We start from the raw sequence: 13,072 nt of genomic DNA, 5'->3' as shown, positions 1-13,072 counted from the left end.
TTTATAATTTTTCCTATTGTTAATTCTTTCAATTTGATTGAATTTTAATCCTAGTTCAAATAGTAGTTTTTTATGCCTATCGTGTCACAAAAACTATATGGACCAAAATAAAAACTTGTAAAAAGTACATAGAAAAAAAACCAAAACTCATCAAGATAATATATTTTTAATTTATTTTGGTTTTATCCCTATACTTTCAATAAATTTTGATTTTGGTCTTCATATTTATCAGTAGTAACCAAACCGTTAAACTCAAACTAAATTTTTATGAAATTATAGAGATTAAACTACAATTTGAAACTACAAATATTAAATTTGTATAATACTACCTCTAGTTCTCAATTAATTACATCTTATATTGTATTGATGTCACTATGTGGAGATCCAAGCATATGTCTAGGACTGAGCAAGGGGTTTCTTGTACCCAACCACATAGGTTGCCGCTTGCCTTGTCCAAAACTACAATTTGCTTGCACACCTAATCCCTCACCCCATTCTTTGTTTCTTCACCCTCAAGTTATGAAAGCCGATGTTTGTTTTCAGTTGGTTGTTTCAATTATTAATGTCAATATTGAAATATAAATTCTACAACAAATCACATTCTCCATAAAATCATAAAGTGTGCAGCATATTCACGTTTAATTTCTGTAATTTGTTTTTTAAAACTTGAATAAAACCATTGTAGTCATCTAAATCTGAGACGAACACCTGAAATAAATAATAAACAATAAATATAATATTTAGCCATATGAAAATTAAATTACGAGTAATGTAACTCATATTAGGCTCAATCTCTACTGTTAAAATTTGTCATGGTGTTTTTTTCCCACCCAGAACCTTGATGGTTCTATGCCCATAAATAATTTTCTTAGGGGCCAAGGCCCATTACTAAGTTGAAGATGCTAGCTGTGCCTCTTTCACTTTGCATTATGGAAAGGAAGATGGATTAATCAATCTTGGGCTTTTGAGTTTATTTAAAATGGTTTATAAATAATTTTTTAATTATAATTTATGGAATATGAAGTCAGCATATAAAAAGTGTTTCGTTTTAACTTACATAAAACATACTTACAAGTAATTTCAATCATAACCCTAAATAGGACCTTTGTCTTCGTGACTTGTGTGTCTATATTGACTTTTGTGGTTTTGTTTGTGTAGAGCTGCTTTTTAAATATCCATTTTATAATTTAAATTTCCAATTACCTACCAAATCTATACATGTTAGTTCATATATACAACTCTTTGATGAAATGAAGAAATTTTTTTTAAAATAATAAAGATATATTCTATACCCTAATCTTATTTTATGGAGCATAGGATACTGGATATATTATAAATAAGATCAAAATTTTAAATATATATAAAAATAATATTAAGATATTCGATGTATCTTTGACTGACCTTCGTTTGAAGGGGTCATTCGTGAAGGTCATATGAAAGGTCAAATCACTATCCGTGAGATTAAAACATTGTGGGACCTATGTATGCATATTAAAACACATTATTTAAAGAAACTGAGAAAGGCAGAAAGAAATAACCCAGCCCTGTCACTCCTCTGCTCGCTTCAGGCCCAAAAAAAAAAAACCCTCTGCTCGCAGAGAAAAGTGATGATTATGAGGATGAAGCTGGTAATTCTAGGACATGGGTATGAACAAGAAGCCACCTCTAATTCATAACAGGAGCTAATTAAAGAGTTAATAGTAATCCCACATATGAGACGTATTTTACATTTTATCAATTTTTGTAAATTAACCCCATTGATATTCTTTCAACAATAATCAAGTAGGAAAGGGGGAGAGAATTAAAAAAAAATACTTAAGATGTTTCAGGAAAAGACATATCATATTAATTAATTTAACTAATATTTTTAATATACTCAAATTAATTAATTGGATTTTATATTAAAGATCAAAAGAGTGTATATATATTTTATATTCTTGCTGAACATAGATTTGCTGACAGCTTTTTTACCGGTATGCTATACACAGTAAAAAAAACCAAAATGCTACAATTTTAAAAGTATTTGCTAGTATGCTATACTTAAAATCGTTCTTGATAAGAATAATTTTCAAATTGTATAAAAATCGATTTACCAAGAACAATTTGTATGTTACCTGACAAAAAATGAAATCGTTCTTGACATTTTATTTTTTTAAAATAAAAAAATGAACTCATTGACACAAAAAACGATTTCACTTTTTAATTGCAATATTCCCATATGCGAACTATTTACAATTTCTTTCCAAATATTCACTTCTCTTACTTGTCAACTCAACTCATCCTCTTCATACAAACCCGTGAAGTTACAACAAATGTTCATGCTTTTATATATTCTACTTCTTCAACTTTGATTTTTTGTTTCATCTTCTTTTATCCTGAAATTTACTCTTCTTCTTTTTCCTCCTTGTGGTTTATTTGCTCTACCTTAATTATTTGTTTGTAATTAAAATAAAAAAATAAGTTTAAGAAATAGAGATTTTTTTCCTCTTGTTTCTTCCACTATTTCTATAATTTTATTTATATTAATTATTAATTAATATATTGTTTGCACTGTATAGAATATGCCAAACTGACATCTTTTTAATGTTAAAATTCTTTCTTTTGATATTATTTTAATAAATAAGAAATCATGGAATTTTTTTAATTTTACACATACATATATTATTTATACCTTATAATACATATTTATTATTTCATTATCTTTGTCAAATCTAATTTAATAAATATCAATTTATTGCATGAAACTAAAAATCTAATTGGGTTAAGATTTTTGGGCCAAAACAATTGGGTTAAAATGAAGGGTTCAAAAATAAAGATCTCTTTTCTAATTTTTTCCCCAAGAATATCCAAGTAAATATGGGAAATTATGATCATTCTAGTTAAAAGGAATTGGTCATGTTTATCCGTCAATCCTATTCCCCCAATACAGTTGTGAGTAGGAAAACCTTTGATTCAAAGCACTAATGTCATGATACGTCATCACTAATTCAAAAATACAAAATAGCGAATACCAGGAAAAAGGCAAAATGAAGAAAATGAATTTACGAGTGTCCTTCATTTATTTCAATTTTTCGCTACTTACACCCTATCTTTACTTAAAAAATACATGAAAGCAATAGTTCACTTGATGTGTGTGGCAAACTTTCTTACTTAATTTTTTTTTTTGGCCAACTGCCTACTTATTATATATACCATAGATTTGATACTTAGGGTATATGTATAATTATTCGTCAGTTTTATCTTACCAAATTTAAACTTTTAAAGAAGTATACTTTCATAAGAAAAAAAATAATATGAATGTACTTAAAAAAGATTAGAGCTTATATCAAAATCTTAATATCTTAAAACAATATCGCAAATAATAATTTTACTGTTAAAATGAGAGGCACCTAGCTTAAAAAGAGTATAAATATTTTCAGATTGTTGAACCTACCACTTACCTCTTGAAAATTAGAATAATAGAATATTAACTCATCAAGGGTAGTAGGAATAAAAATAAGATTCTATATTACAGTTATAAATTTAGAGAGAGAAGAGGAACAACATACCCACAATAATAGTAAAAGGGCTTGTCAAGTGTTTGGAAGCAAGTGTGAAGAAATAACAAAGTAAGAGAATAATGAAAGTGGAGGAAATAAACCACATAGAGGAAGAAAAGAAGAGTGAAATTTAGGATGAAAGATGATGAAACAAGAAACCAAAGTTGAAGAAATAGAATATATAAAAGCATGTACATTTGCTATAGCTTTGCGGGTTTGCATGGGGAGGATAAGTTAAGTTGACAAGTGAGTGAAGTGAATATTTGTATTGGGAAGGAAATTGCAAAGAAATTTGCATGTGAAAATATTGTAGTCAAAAAGTAAAATTATTTTTTTCTTGAACGATTTTATTTTTGGATTTTAAAAAATAAAATATCAAAAAGTGAAATCATTCAAGCAAAGAATGATTTCATTTTTTGTCAGATAACACATAAATCATTCTTGATAAGAGTGACTTATGTACGATTTGAAAATCGTTCTTGTCAAAATCATTTTTGAGTATAGTACACTGATAAATACTTTTGGTGTGACAGCAGTTTGATATATTTTTTTACAAAGCATAGCATACGGGTAAAAAAAGCCGTTTGCTGACTATATCGTGTGCACCTATGCTGACTCTAGCTAGCGTGGCTCTTTGCTCGGGATTGAGTCCATGCAGTGCGGATAAGATTCCACACAAGCACGTTCCAGATATAGTAATGCGATGCCATTTCAGGATGTCTCAAGTGAGGAATTGCTTGGTGAAACAATTTTCAAATGAAGAGAAGTTGTTTGCTTTTTCGAAAGAGATAAAGACCTCGAGAACTTTCAAAACGAGTTGGATGCATTATGGATTTATGGGAAGGTAAGGGAGTTGGCGACCCATGATTGAAATCCATCTTTAACTGTGCGAAGCTGCCTTGGAGCTCCCATCCCAGACTAACTAATCAGGCCTAATAGAAATTGAAGGGGTATCAATAATTAAATTAATCACAGATGGGATGCATAAGGCACTTACCAAATGCTTGTTCCACTGAATTGGGTAACCACTCGAAAAGGGATACAGAGTCTTGTTGCATGGACCAGCATACATAGTGGTTGAGTGAAAAAGGAAAAGCTATCCCCAACTTTCATTCGAGGTTTATTGAGTTGGTTAAGTGAGAATGACTTAGTTTTTCTTGAAACATGGTTGATAGATCAAATTCTATGATGAAAAAAGAATGCTTTTTTATGTTAAATACACGTAATTCTGTGTGAGGCAGTGTCAAAAACCAAACTTTTTTTTGCAGTAACCATTCGAATTTTTGTCCATCATGTTATAAGAAATCTAATTGGTTGGAAAAATGGGAATAATGTATAAAGGAAGTGTGAAAGATAGACACGCCATAATTTTTGGGTCCAAAGATTGATTGAGAAAGAGATAGGGATGTATAAAATAAGAAATCCCATTCGCGCAAGTGGGCCTTGGATTAGACCATCCTGCGTCTGATCATCGTACCTGTCACCCGCCTCACTCCTCTCCTCTTCGCAACATCACAAGGTTTGAATCCTAACGCCCTTCTTACCCTTTTCCCCCGCTGTTATCTAAAATTCCTGACCGTTTTCAAATTAGTTCGATAGGCACTTTTGCATTTTCCCTCTTGCATTAGCTGCTCGTGCTCAACAAAGCAGTTTGTATCTGATTTTTCTTGTTCTCTTTATATGATCGCTTCGTTTCCCGTTGCTTCACCGAAATCGCAGGGGAAAAGGAGTCATGGGTAGGCCACCCAGCAACGGAGGCCCTGCCTTCCGCTTTACTCAGGCTGAGGTATTCGTCTATTTAAGTTTCGATTGAAATTTGTTATTTTTGTGTGAACCAGGTGCATGAGTCGTGCGAACTTACTTTTGAGCTTGATTTAGCTGTTTTTTGTTGAAATTTCTGTGTGATTAGTTCCATTGCTGTGTTTAATGAATGCGTTTTCAGAGGCCAATTTTCGATTTTTTTTTCCTGTTTTTATGAAGTCAGCCTGTGTTAATATCTGTTTTAATTTTGGGGCTCACAATTCTTTTATTTGTCTTCTGTTTCATTCAATTAAGACTCGAGAGATTTTATTTTTCTTGTTATTTTTATGCTTCGCTGGACATGGACCGCTCTGTTTCTTGCGTCGAATCTTGAATGGTGCTACTTATCGTTTATTTCAATCCACTCTTTTTCTCACGAGATCGGCTTTAGCTTGTTCAAATTGCGCCTTATATTTTGCCTTAGATGGTTCTGTAGGATTCCTAGCATGCATGCGTGCTGTGTATTGGTGGATAAAAGATATTTATTCGTGTTGGTGTTACACCAATGCTGGGTGCTGCCAAGTTTTCTGCGATACAAGTCTCCTTGCTTACAATGTTATCTGTAGCTCTGGACCTCCCGAAGTCCTTACCATTAACTCAGTTGAGTTTCCGGCTGAAGCAGTTCTAATTAAACATATTTATTATTCATCTTTGTTTATCTTCCTCATGATAAAGGAAAATTTTAGTTTTATCTTATTGGACAAGTTAGGTGCTGGGTCCAAATTTCTTTTCACTAACCTGAACCCTAAGATATGCAAAAGCCACCCCTGAGTATGCATTTCTGTGTTGAGTCTGTTCAGTAGCAGCATTATGCCCCTTGGACGGTTGCCATGTCCAGTCATTTGACTGCAAAACATGGTTTATTTATGTTAAATACCGTATATTCATAGACTCCACAATGACATATGTAACTAGTACAAAATAAAAACTAAAGTGGAAGCTACTGTACATTTACCGGCTCTGATGATTTTCCCAACGGCATGTTCCAAGTCATGGATGAATGCCTTTTATGTTACACACATTTCATTATTCACAACTTAGTTTTCTCGCTTTGTGAATCTTAACGTGTTAGATTGCAATGCTTATTTTCTTATCCAATTTGCAAACTTGTTGACATTTTCGTCCAAAACAAATGGACACCAGCCTCATCTGAACCTTGAATGACTTGTTATACTCTGCTCCTCTGGTGCAGATGGTTTCCCGTGATGGCTTGCCTGGTAACAAGCGATCAATACCTTAATCTATTGCCCAAATTTATTTATTCACAGCATAGAGTGTTTGTACTGTGGATCTCAAACCTTACAATGCTGTCTTTCTTCTCTTACCCAATTTGGTATTTAGCTAAACTTTCTTCTGTAACAGAAATGAAAACCCACACTAGCATTGGAGAACTTACATATGATTGCCTTTTATTTCTTCCCTTAAAATATTGTCATTCCGCTGCCTGCAATAGGGTCTAAACAGAGGACTAACCTCACTCGAATTGCTGTAAGGAAGATAATTAAGATTTCCTTAATTGCTTAAAGCAAGATTCTATTGATTCTTTTGGAGAAATACAAACATGAACCTTGGTTTCTCACCAGTCAGGTTTTATTTCTTTTCTTTTGTTTCCTTTTTTTCTTTTGGTCAACGGTTTTATGTCATTTTGTTGAATGATATGTGATGGAATGGAAAGGACTACTATAGTATTAATGCATTAAGCATTAGTCCATGAGATAGACCAGAGAAAGGGTACCACTATGTGACAATTATTCCTTTGTTTGGATTGCCTGCCACTTGAGAAGTAAATAATTGGTAATGCATGTTTGGGAGCACCATGCAATAGAAAGAAAAGGAATTTTTTATAGAATTTTACTATTTGATTTTTTCTCCTTTACTTGAGTCCTTTTATTTTTAGCGGACAAACATGGAAGTTCATAAATAAAATTTGCTATCTCTGCATTTTCCATGGGCTTTTGGAGTGAACTAAAAGCGAGGAAAATGCCTAGGGGAAAATCTCATTCCCTTGGCTTCCTTTCTTAATTAATTATGCTACATCCAAACAAAGGATTGGGTGATTCCTTGTATAGTTTCCATACTATTTTCTGTGTCAAAATGACGCCTCACTGTCAGCTCTCTACTTTTGCTATATCTCTCTTGGTTTACTTTTGCTCTCTTGCATACTCACTGTCAGTCCTCTGTTAAGCACCTTTGACAATTGACAAAGGTCAGAAAAATCTAAGCTTGGTTTGGGTGTGATCCAAAGTTATTTCAGTGTATCACTTTTCCTTTTCACCCCCTTAAAATATATACCCTATGCACGCTGTTTCCTGTGATGGGGACTGCATTGCTTCAGTTATTTTTTTGGCCTATTGGCTATGGCAAATAGAATGGCCGCCAGGATAAATGAGCTCTAACTTTTCTTTGTTGAATGAACTAGTAACGTGTGTGTGGATACACTTTAGATGACTGCTTGCACTATCATGCCAAACATTGAGCTTTCAGGTTGCTATCGCAGACCTACATTGGTTGTCTTAGGTGCACATGTAAATGTACTTACTTCCAAACATTTTTCAAGACCATCAATATTCAGACATCTGTAAATGCTATATAGGTGAAAGTTTTAGTATGGTTCCGTATGTAAATTAGTGCAAATCATGGTTATTATTTAAATTTTGTTCTGTGTATTTTTCTCTACGATGCCATATGTACATACACTCAAATTTATGATGGGATTAACTAGGTGTTTGGATTCTGGTCGTATATTTTCTGCAAACAATATCTGTACAGGTTGCAGAAATGGAAACAATTTTGCAAGAGCATAACAATGCTATGCCAGCACGTGATGTTCTCACAGCTCTTGCAGAGAAGTTCAGGTGTGCTATGTATTTATGATTACTTGATTACAGCAAAGTGTTTAAATATTATTTATTCTGCCCATGAAAGTGGGCAGCGGATTGATCTTATCATTTCCTTTTGTCTTGGTTGTAGTGAATCTCCTGACCGTAGAGGAAAGATTACTGTGCAGATGAAGCAAGTATGAATGTAACACCTGTACTTTTTTTGAGTTACAAAAATATCTTCTTGCTTCTTTTTCTTATCTGTCTACTTCATTATAGGTTTGGAACTGGTTTCAAAATAAACGATATGCTATAAGGGCAAAATCTAGTAAGGCTCCTGGAAAATTAAGTATCACTCCTATGGCTCGAGATGAGTCAACCCCACTTAGAAGTATGCCTCAGCCAGTGGCTGCTCCCATACCTCCTGCTTCAGGTAGGAATTGTTGCATTTTGGTGCTTTGACATCTTTCTTTCTTTCTTTCGGTAGTCCTAGATGCTTTATATTGTCGTATTCATTTTGGTTGAATCTTGTATCCTTGTCAATGATTCTACCGATTAAGCTTGTATTTTGCAATTTTCTCTTCTTGGGTGCCTGATTTATTTAAGCTGGTTCTTCTGGTTTTGCCTAAATTGTTGGTTTTTACTTTCCTAGATGGCATGTATGATACAGTGGCATCTTCTTGAGGCTTCTTTTGAAATTTAAACTTTGTTTGTATTGTTCATGGGTGAATGGTAAAAAATTATTCTTTTGTGAAAGGGTCTCTGCTCCCTCCCATTAGAAGCCTTATCAACGAAAGCTCCTTCTACCATTTTATTCTTTGTTATTTTCTGGTTTAAATGTCATACTAATTTCAGTATGATGATTTTGTGCTTATGAACTGTGTCTACTGACATTTCCTATCTCTATTTTTCTTTTTTTGGCAAAAAAAGAGAGTGGAGAATGGAACAAGGTTTCAATTAGAATTTTAAGGCTTCAACTCCATCAGTGCCAATTAGAATTTTAAACTCCCTCCTAAAAAAAGCATGTTAACAATTCTTCTGGCCCCTAGCGTATAGCATTTCACTCTTCTGGGACCTGCTAACACATGTTATAATGCACTTAGTAGCTTGCTAAGTTTGTACCGCCTTCACCTGCTAACTCTGCTATTATTTGATGCACTTCATACTTTGTGCTTTGGTCATGATACGGCTACTATACTGAACCTGTTGCTTTAAAAGATTTTGTCTGGACCCTAGACAGTTGCAAACACTGAAAACTAAGGTTAACTGTCTAATTTTCTAAGTGTTGATCACATCATCATTGCACAGGGCCTAACAGATACTGCCTATACCAAAACCATAGTAACTAGAATTTTGTATTGATTTCTGACCATCTTTGCTCAGTCTTTATTTGAAGGCATGTAATAGTATTGTCTAACTGGAAAGCAAGACAACTTGCACGCTGATGAAGTTCCTGGCTGGAATACCAATTTCTTCTTGGCTGTTTGAAGTCTTGAATTGTGATAGAGAAACCTGGATCATGAAATATTGTCTCACTTCGTATTGTGGCCTCAATTGTTTTTTTACAGCCTATCTAGAATGTTTGTGCTCTCATGTCATATTATGCATTTATTCATTTCGTTCCCAGTTTCAACTGTAAAAAGTGCTCCGGAAAACTCAGCAATGGAGTTTGAAGCTAAGTCTGGAAGGGATGGAGCATGGTAATATTTCTCACCATTCATGTCTACAATATTCTTTTGTTAACCCCCCCCCCCCAAAAAAAAGAAAAACGAAAAAAAACTTTACGATCTTAGATATGCAGACCTGACTTTTGTTCTTTTGTTGATAAGGTACGATGTTGCAAACTTTCTATCCCACAGGCATTTGGAATCCAGTGATCCGGTAATTTGAGGATGAATTGTTATCAGTTAATTTATTTAAAAGAATTAGTAGGGCCTTTGCAGGGTTGCCATCTAGGTTTTGTTCTTTTTTCTTTCTTAACTAATAACTAACGATATATTGCTGATTTGGTGACTTTTCAACCGATCCATTTTCATATGCATTTTCATACCAGTTGTGGCGTTGCTTGATGAGGTTGTACTTGTAAGATGTTTATAGGCGGTCAAAAGTGTTGGTTTTGCTTCTGTCAAACTATTGCAGTGATGAAAATCAAATTAGAATGAACTAAATATCTGCATCATGAAGTCATAAACAGTCATTCGTTTTGGGTGAACCACTTGTTTGCAGTGCCAGCTGTTTGATATTTTTTATCCTCTTCTTTTGCTGGTTGGATGACTGATGAATGTACTTCTGAGTGACAGTTTTAACCCACATTTTATTGCTATAGTAGGCTATAGTGGTTTGTATTTACAGGAATAAAATTGATTTGGCTGTCAGTTCTAGGCCACTCATAATTGTGCTGTAAATATCTCTAATTTTTTGCCCTTAAATTTTTGAAAGAATAGGAATACTTTGTCATGCTTTTCATCTTATATTGCTTTGGGCTCTACCTATATGATCATTCCAATAATATCTTCTTTGTTCCAGGAAGTTATGGTCAGATTTGCTGGTTTTGGATCTGAGGAAGATGAGTGGATTAATGTGCGAAAAAATATCCGGCCACGCTCTCTGCCATGTGAATCATCAGAATGTGTGGCAGTTCTCCCAGGGGATCTCATACTGTGTTTTCAGGTGGGATATTGGTAGCCAGTTGCCAAGTGAAAACATTGATATGATTTTGACCATTTTCACTCCCTTTCCTTTTCATAATCCCCCCCCCCCCCAAATTCTTTCTCTGAAGTTCTGGTTTTGCAACATGTAGGAAGGTAAGGAGCAGGCTCTTTATTTCGATGCTCATGTCCTTGATGCTCAAAGACGGAGGCATGATGTTAGAGGCTGCCGTTGTAGATTTCTGGTCCGTTATGATCATGATCAATCAGAGGTATGCAATATGATTATTATGTACTGCTGTGGCATTCATCTTTTCATGATTGGACCGGGCCACTTTATCTTACATCCTTGAACTCTATAATATGTAGCCAAGGGCCTTATCTAATCTGTTGTAGGTATTACCTCCTGTAATTTTATAGTGGGAACACCTCTACAAGTATTTTCTAGATGTATAACTTTTAACCACTAACAAAAAGTCATTTGCACTCCAGTTCCATCATGGGTCTTTATATGTCACACTGTGATTGTTGTATTAAAATGATTCCTGAATATTTCCAATCAGATAGATGTGAGGTACCCTACTTTTCTTTTTCTGATTATGTGGCCATATTAAGGCCCTGTTTTCTGATTTGATGTCAAGTTCGGATTGGCATTATTGTCTGGAGATTATCGTGGAATGCGGAATGACTGTAAATCAGTGAATCACAATGAGGCATTGGCTGTACATACTTAAGAAAACTATATTGATGTGTTTGCTTGACCAAGACCGAAAATTTATTTATAACAACTAGCTGTCCGTAATTGCCAAGTGGTAGTGTTCTCAGTTGGTCTTCTTTCTAACTCGTAGCTTTCTCTCCAACTATGTTTATAATTACAAAAATGATAATAGTAAATATCACCAGATCAGTGTGATATTCTCTGTCCTCTTGTTTTTTATTGTGCGGAGATGTCACTGATAGATAACCTACTACCTCGACTTGTCAATGTTTTACAAGCTCCTCTTATTTGATATATTTTTTTGACTCATCGAAGTTGGGTTTGGCAGGAAATTGTTCCACTTAGGAAGGTTTGTCGTAGGCCCGAGACTGATTACAGGTTGCAACAACTTCACGCTATGAATGAGGCAGCACCTGTGGACCAGCAAAAGACCAGCATGGACTTAATGCCTGCTTATGCTGTCAGGGTAACAAGCTCAGCTGAAACGGTGCCAAAACAGCAGAGTGCAAACATTGCCATTGCCCCACAAGTTTTGCAAGCTACTGTTACTTTAGCCCCACAAACTATGAATGTGGATCAGAGAAAAGCTGAAGTAGCCAATGATATGACCGGAGGAAACACTGTTATCCGCCCAAGTGGTGCTGCATTTACCACCAGTGTTGTTACCAGCAGTGTTCCCCCCGCTGGTACGGCATTTCCCAGCAGTGTTCCGCTCAGTGGTACTGCATTTCCCAGCAATGTTGTTACAAGCAGTGTTCCAGTAGTTTCGAATCAGAATCTGGCCGAAGGAAAATGATTTAAGGCATGTTTCCTTGCCTTGTTCTCCCTTTGAGGTTCAATTTTTCATGCGCCCGTTTTTTCTTCGGACAGTTAACTTGCTGGGGAAATACCTTTCTGCGCATGATGCTTGTAAATGAGTTTCTCATGCTTTATATGAACCCTGGAAACTGAAAGGAAGAGAGAGATTATACATTTTGGTCATCACCTTCTAAATCCTTCTAAGACATGATACATATTAGTTGTTAATTTTTGTTTCTAATTTTGCAGCAAGCAAATTTTCTTGCGATCCCTTTTCCTTAACGAAGTTAGAATTGGAATGGCTTCAATTGGCAACGGTGTTGAGTCTTGTGGGGCATTACACACACACACAGGCATTTAAAAGTAAGCTTTTGTAGGAAGTGAGGACTAGTAAAAGCGTGTTGGTCACTTTGGAAGGTTGGTTTTAGGTGTGGTTGGATGAGGTGGTTTAAATATGCTAATATTTAAATGATTGGTTGTGACTTCTAAGTTTAATGAATAGGGGTAGGTTATTCCTTGCTTCTATTTTAAAACCACTCTCAAGTCTCAACAGTGGTTTAGGTCTTTTACAGTATATTCTTTCTAACTTGTTCTTTATCTAAAGCGTCATCCCTATCCTAATAACCCTTTCTTATAGGCTAGGGTAACCTAACAGACATTCCCGCACACTTTTGCACTACTTGGGGTTTGAAGAAGCGACCTCTCTTTTTACGAGGAGGGCTTACTGTCACTGTGCCATATAACCTTTGG

The 13,072-nt window shown here is 34.8% G+C and overlaps 1 protein-coding gene across 2 annotated transcripts; it reads left to right on the top strand.

Moving 5' to 3' along the window:
- The first annotated feature begins 4,990 nt into the window (after positions 1–4,990).
- Positions 4,991–12,858, top strand: LOC114744617 (protein SAWADEE HOMEODOMAIN HOMOLOG 2). Of its 2 annotated transcripts, XM_028932793.1 has the most exons (11): positions 4,991–5,058; positions 5,259–5,325; positions 8,109–8,194; positions 8,310–8,355; positions 8,438–8,591; positions 9,786–9,858; positions 9,988–10,039; positions 10,685–10,828; positions 10,959–11,078; positions 11,853–12,326; positions 12,572–12,858. In XM_028932793.1, the coding sequence occupies exons 2-10, from the start codon at positions 5,272–5,274 to the stop codon at positions 12,318–12,320; spliced, it is 1,197 nt and encodes a 398-aa protein (XP_028788626.1). In that variant the 5' UTR covers positions 4,991–5,058; positions 5,259–5,271; the 3' UTR covers positions 12,321–12,326; positions 12,572–12,858. The 2 variants fall into 2 exon arrangements, with proteins under 2 accessions (XP_028788626.1, XP_028788620.1); XM_028932787.1 differs by lacking the exon at positions 12,572–12,858 and having other exon boundaries at positions 11,853–12,563.
- The last annotated feature ends 214 nt before the right edge of the window (positions 12,859–13,072 follow it).

The sequence above is a fragment of the Neltuma alba genome, unplaced genomic scaffold, assembly GCF_004799145.2.
Source record: "Neltuma alba isolate B1F8T4 unplaced genomic scaffold, ASM479914v2 tig00000724_pilon, whole genome shotgun sequence".
NCBI lineage: Eukaryota > Viridiplantae > Streptophyta > Magnoliopsida > Fabales > Fabaceae > Neltuma > Neltuma alba.
The sequence above is the reverse complement of the archived record's forward strand: the minus strand, read 5'-3'. Positions and strand labels throughout refer to the sequence as shown.

Coding starts and splice junctions, on each gene's coding strand:
- LOC114744617 (XM_028932793.1), top strand. CDS start 5,272: ATGGGTAGGCCACCCAGCAACGGAGGCCCTGCCTTCCGCTTTACTCAG. Junction 8,356..8,437: donor TTACTGTGCAGATGAAGCAA/GTATGAATGTAA, acceptor ACTTCATTATAG/GTTTGGAACTGGTTTCAAAA. Junction 11,079..11,852: donor ATGATCATGATCAATCAGAG/GTATGCAATATG, acceptor TGGGTTTGGCAG/GAAATTGTTCCACTTAGGAA.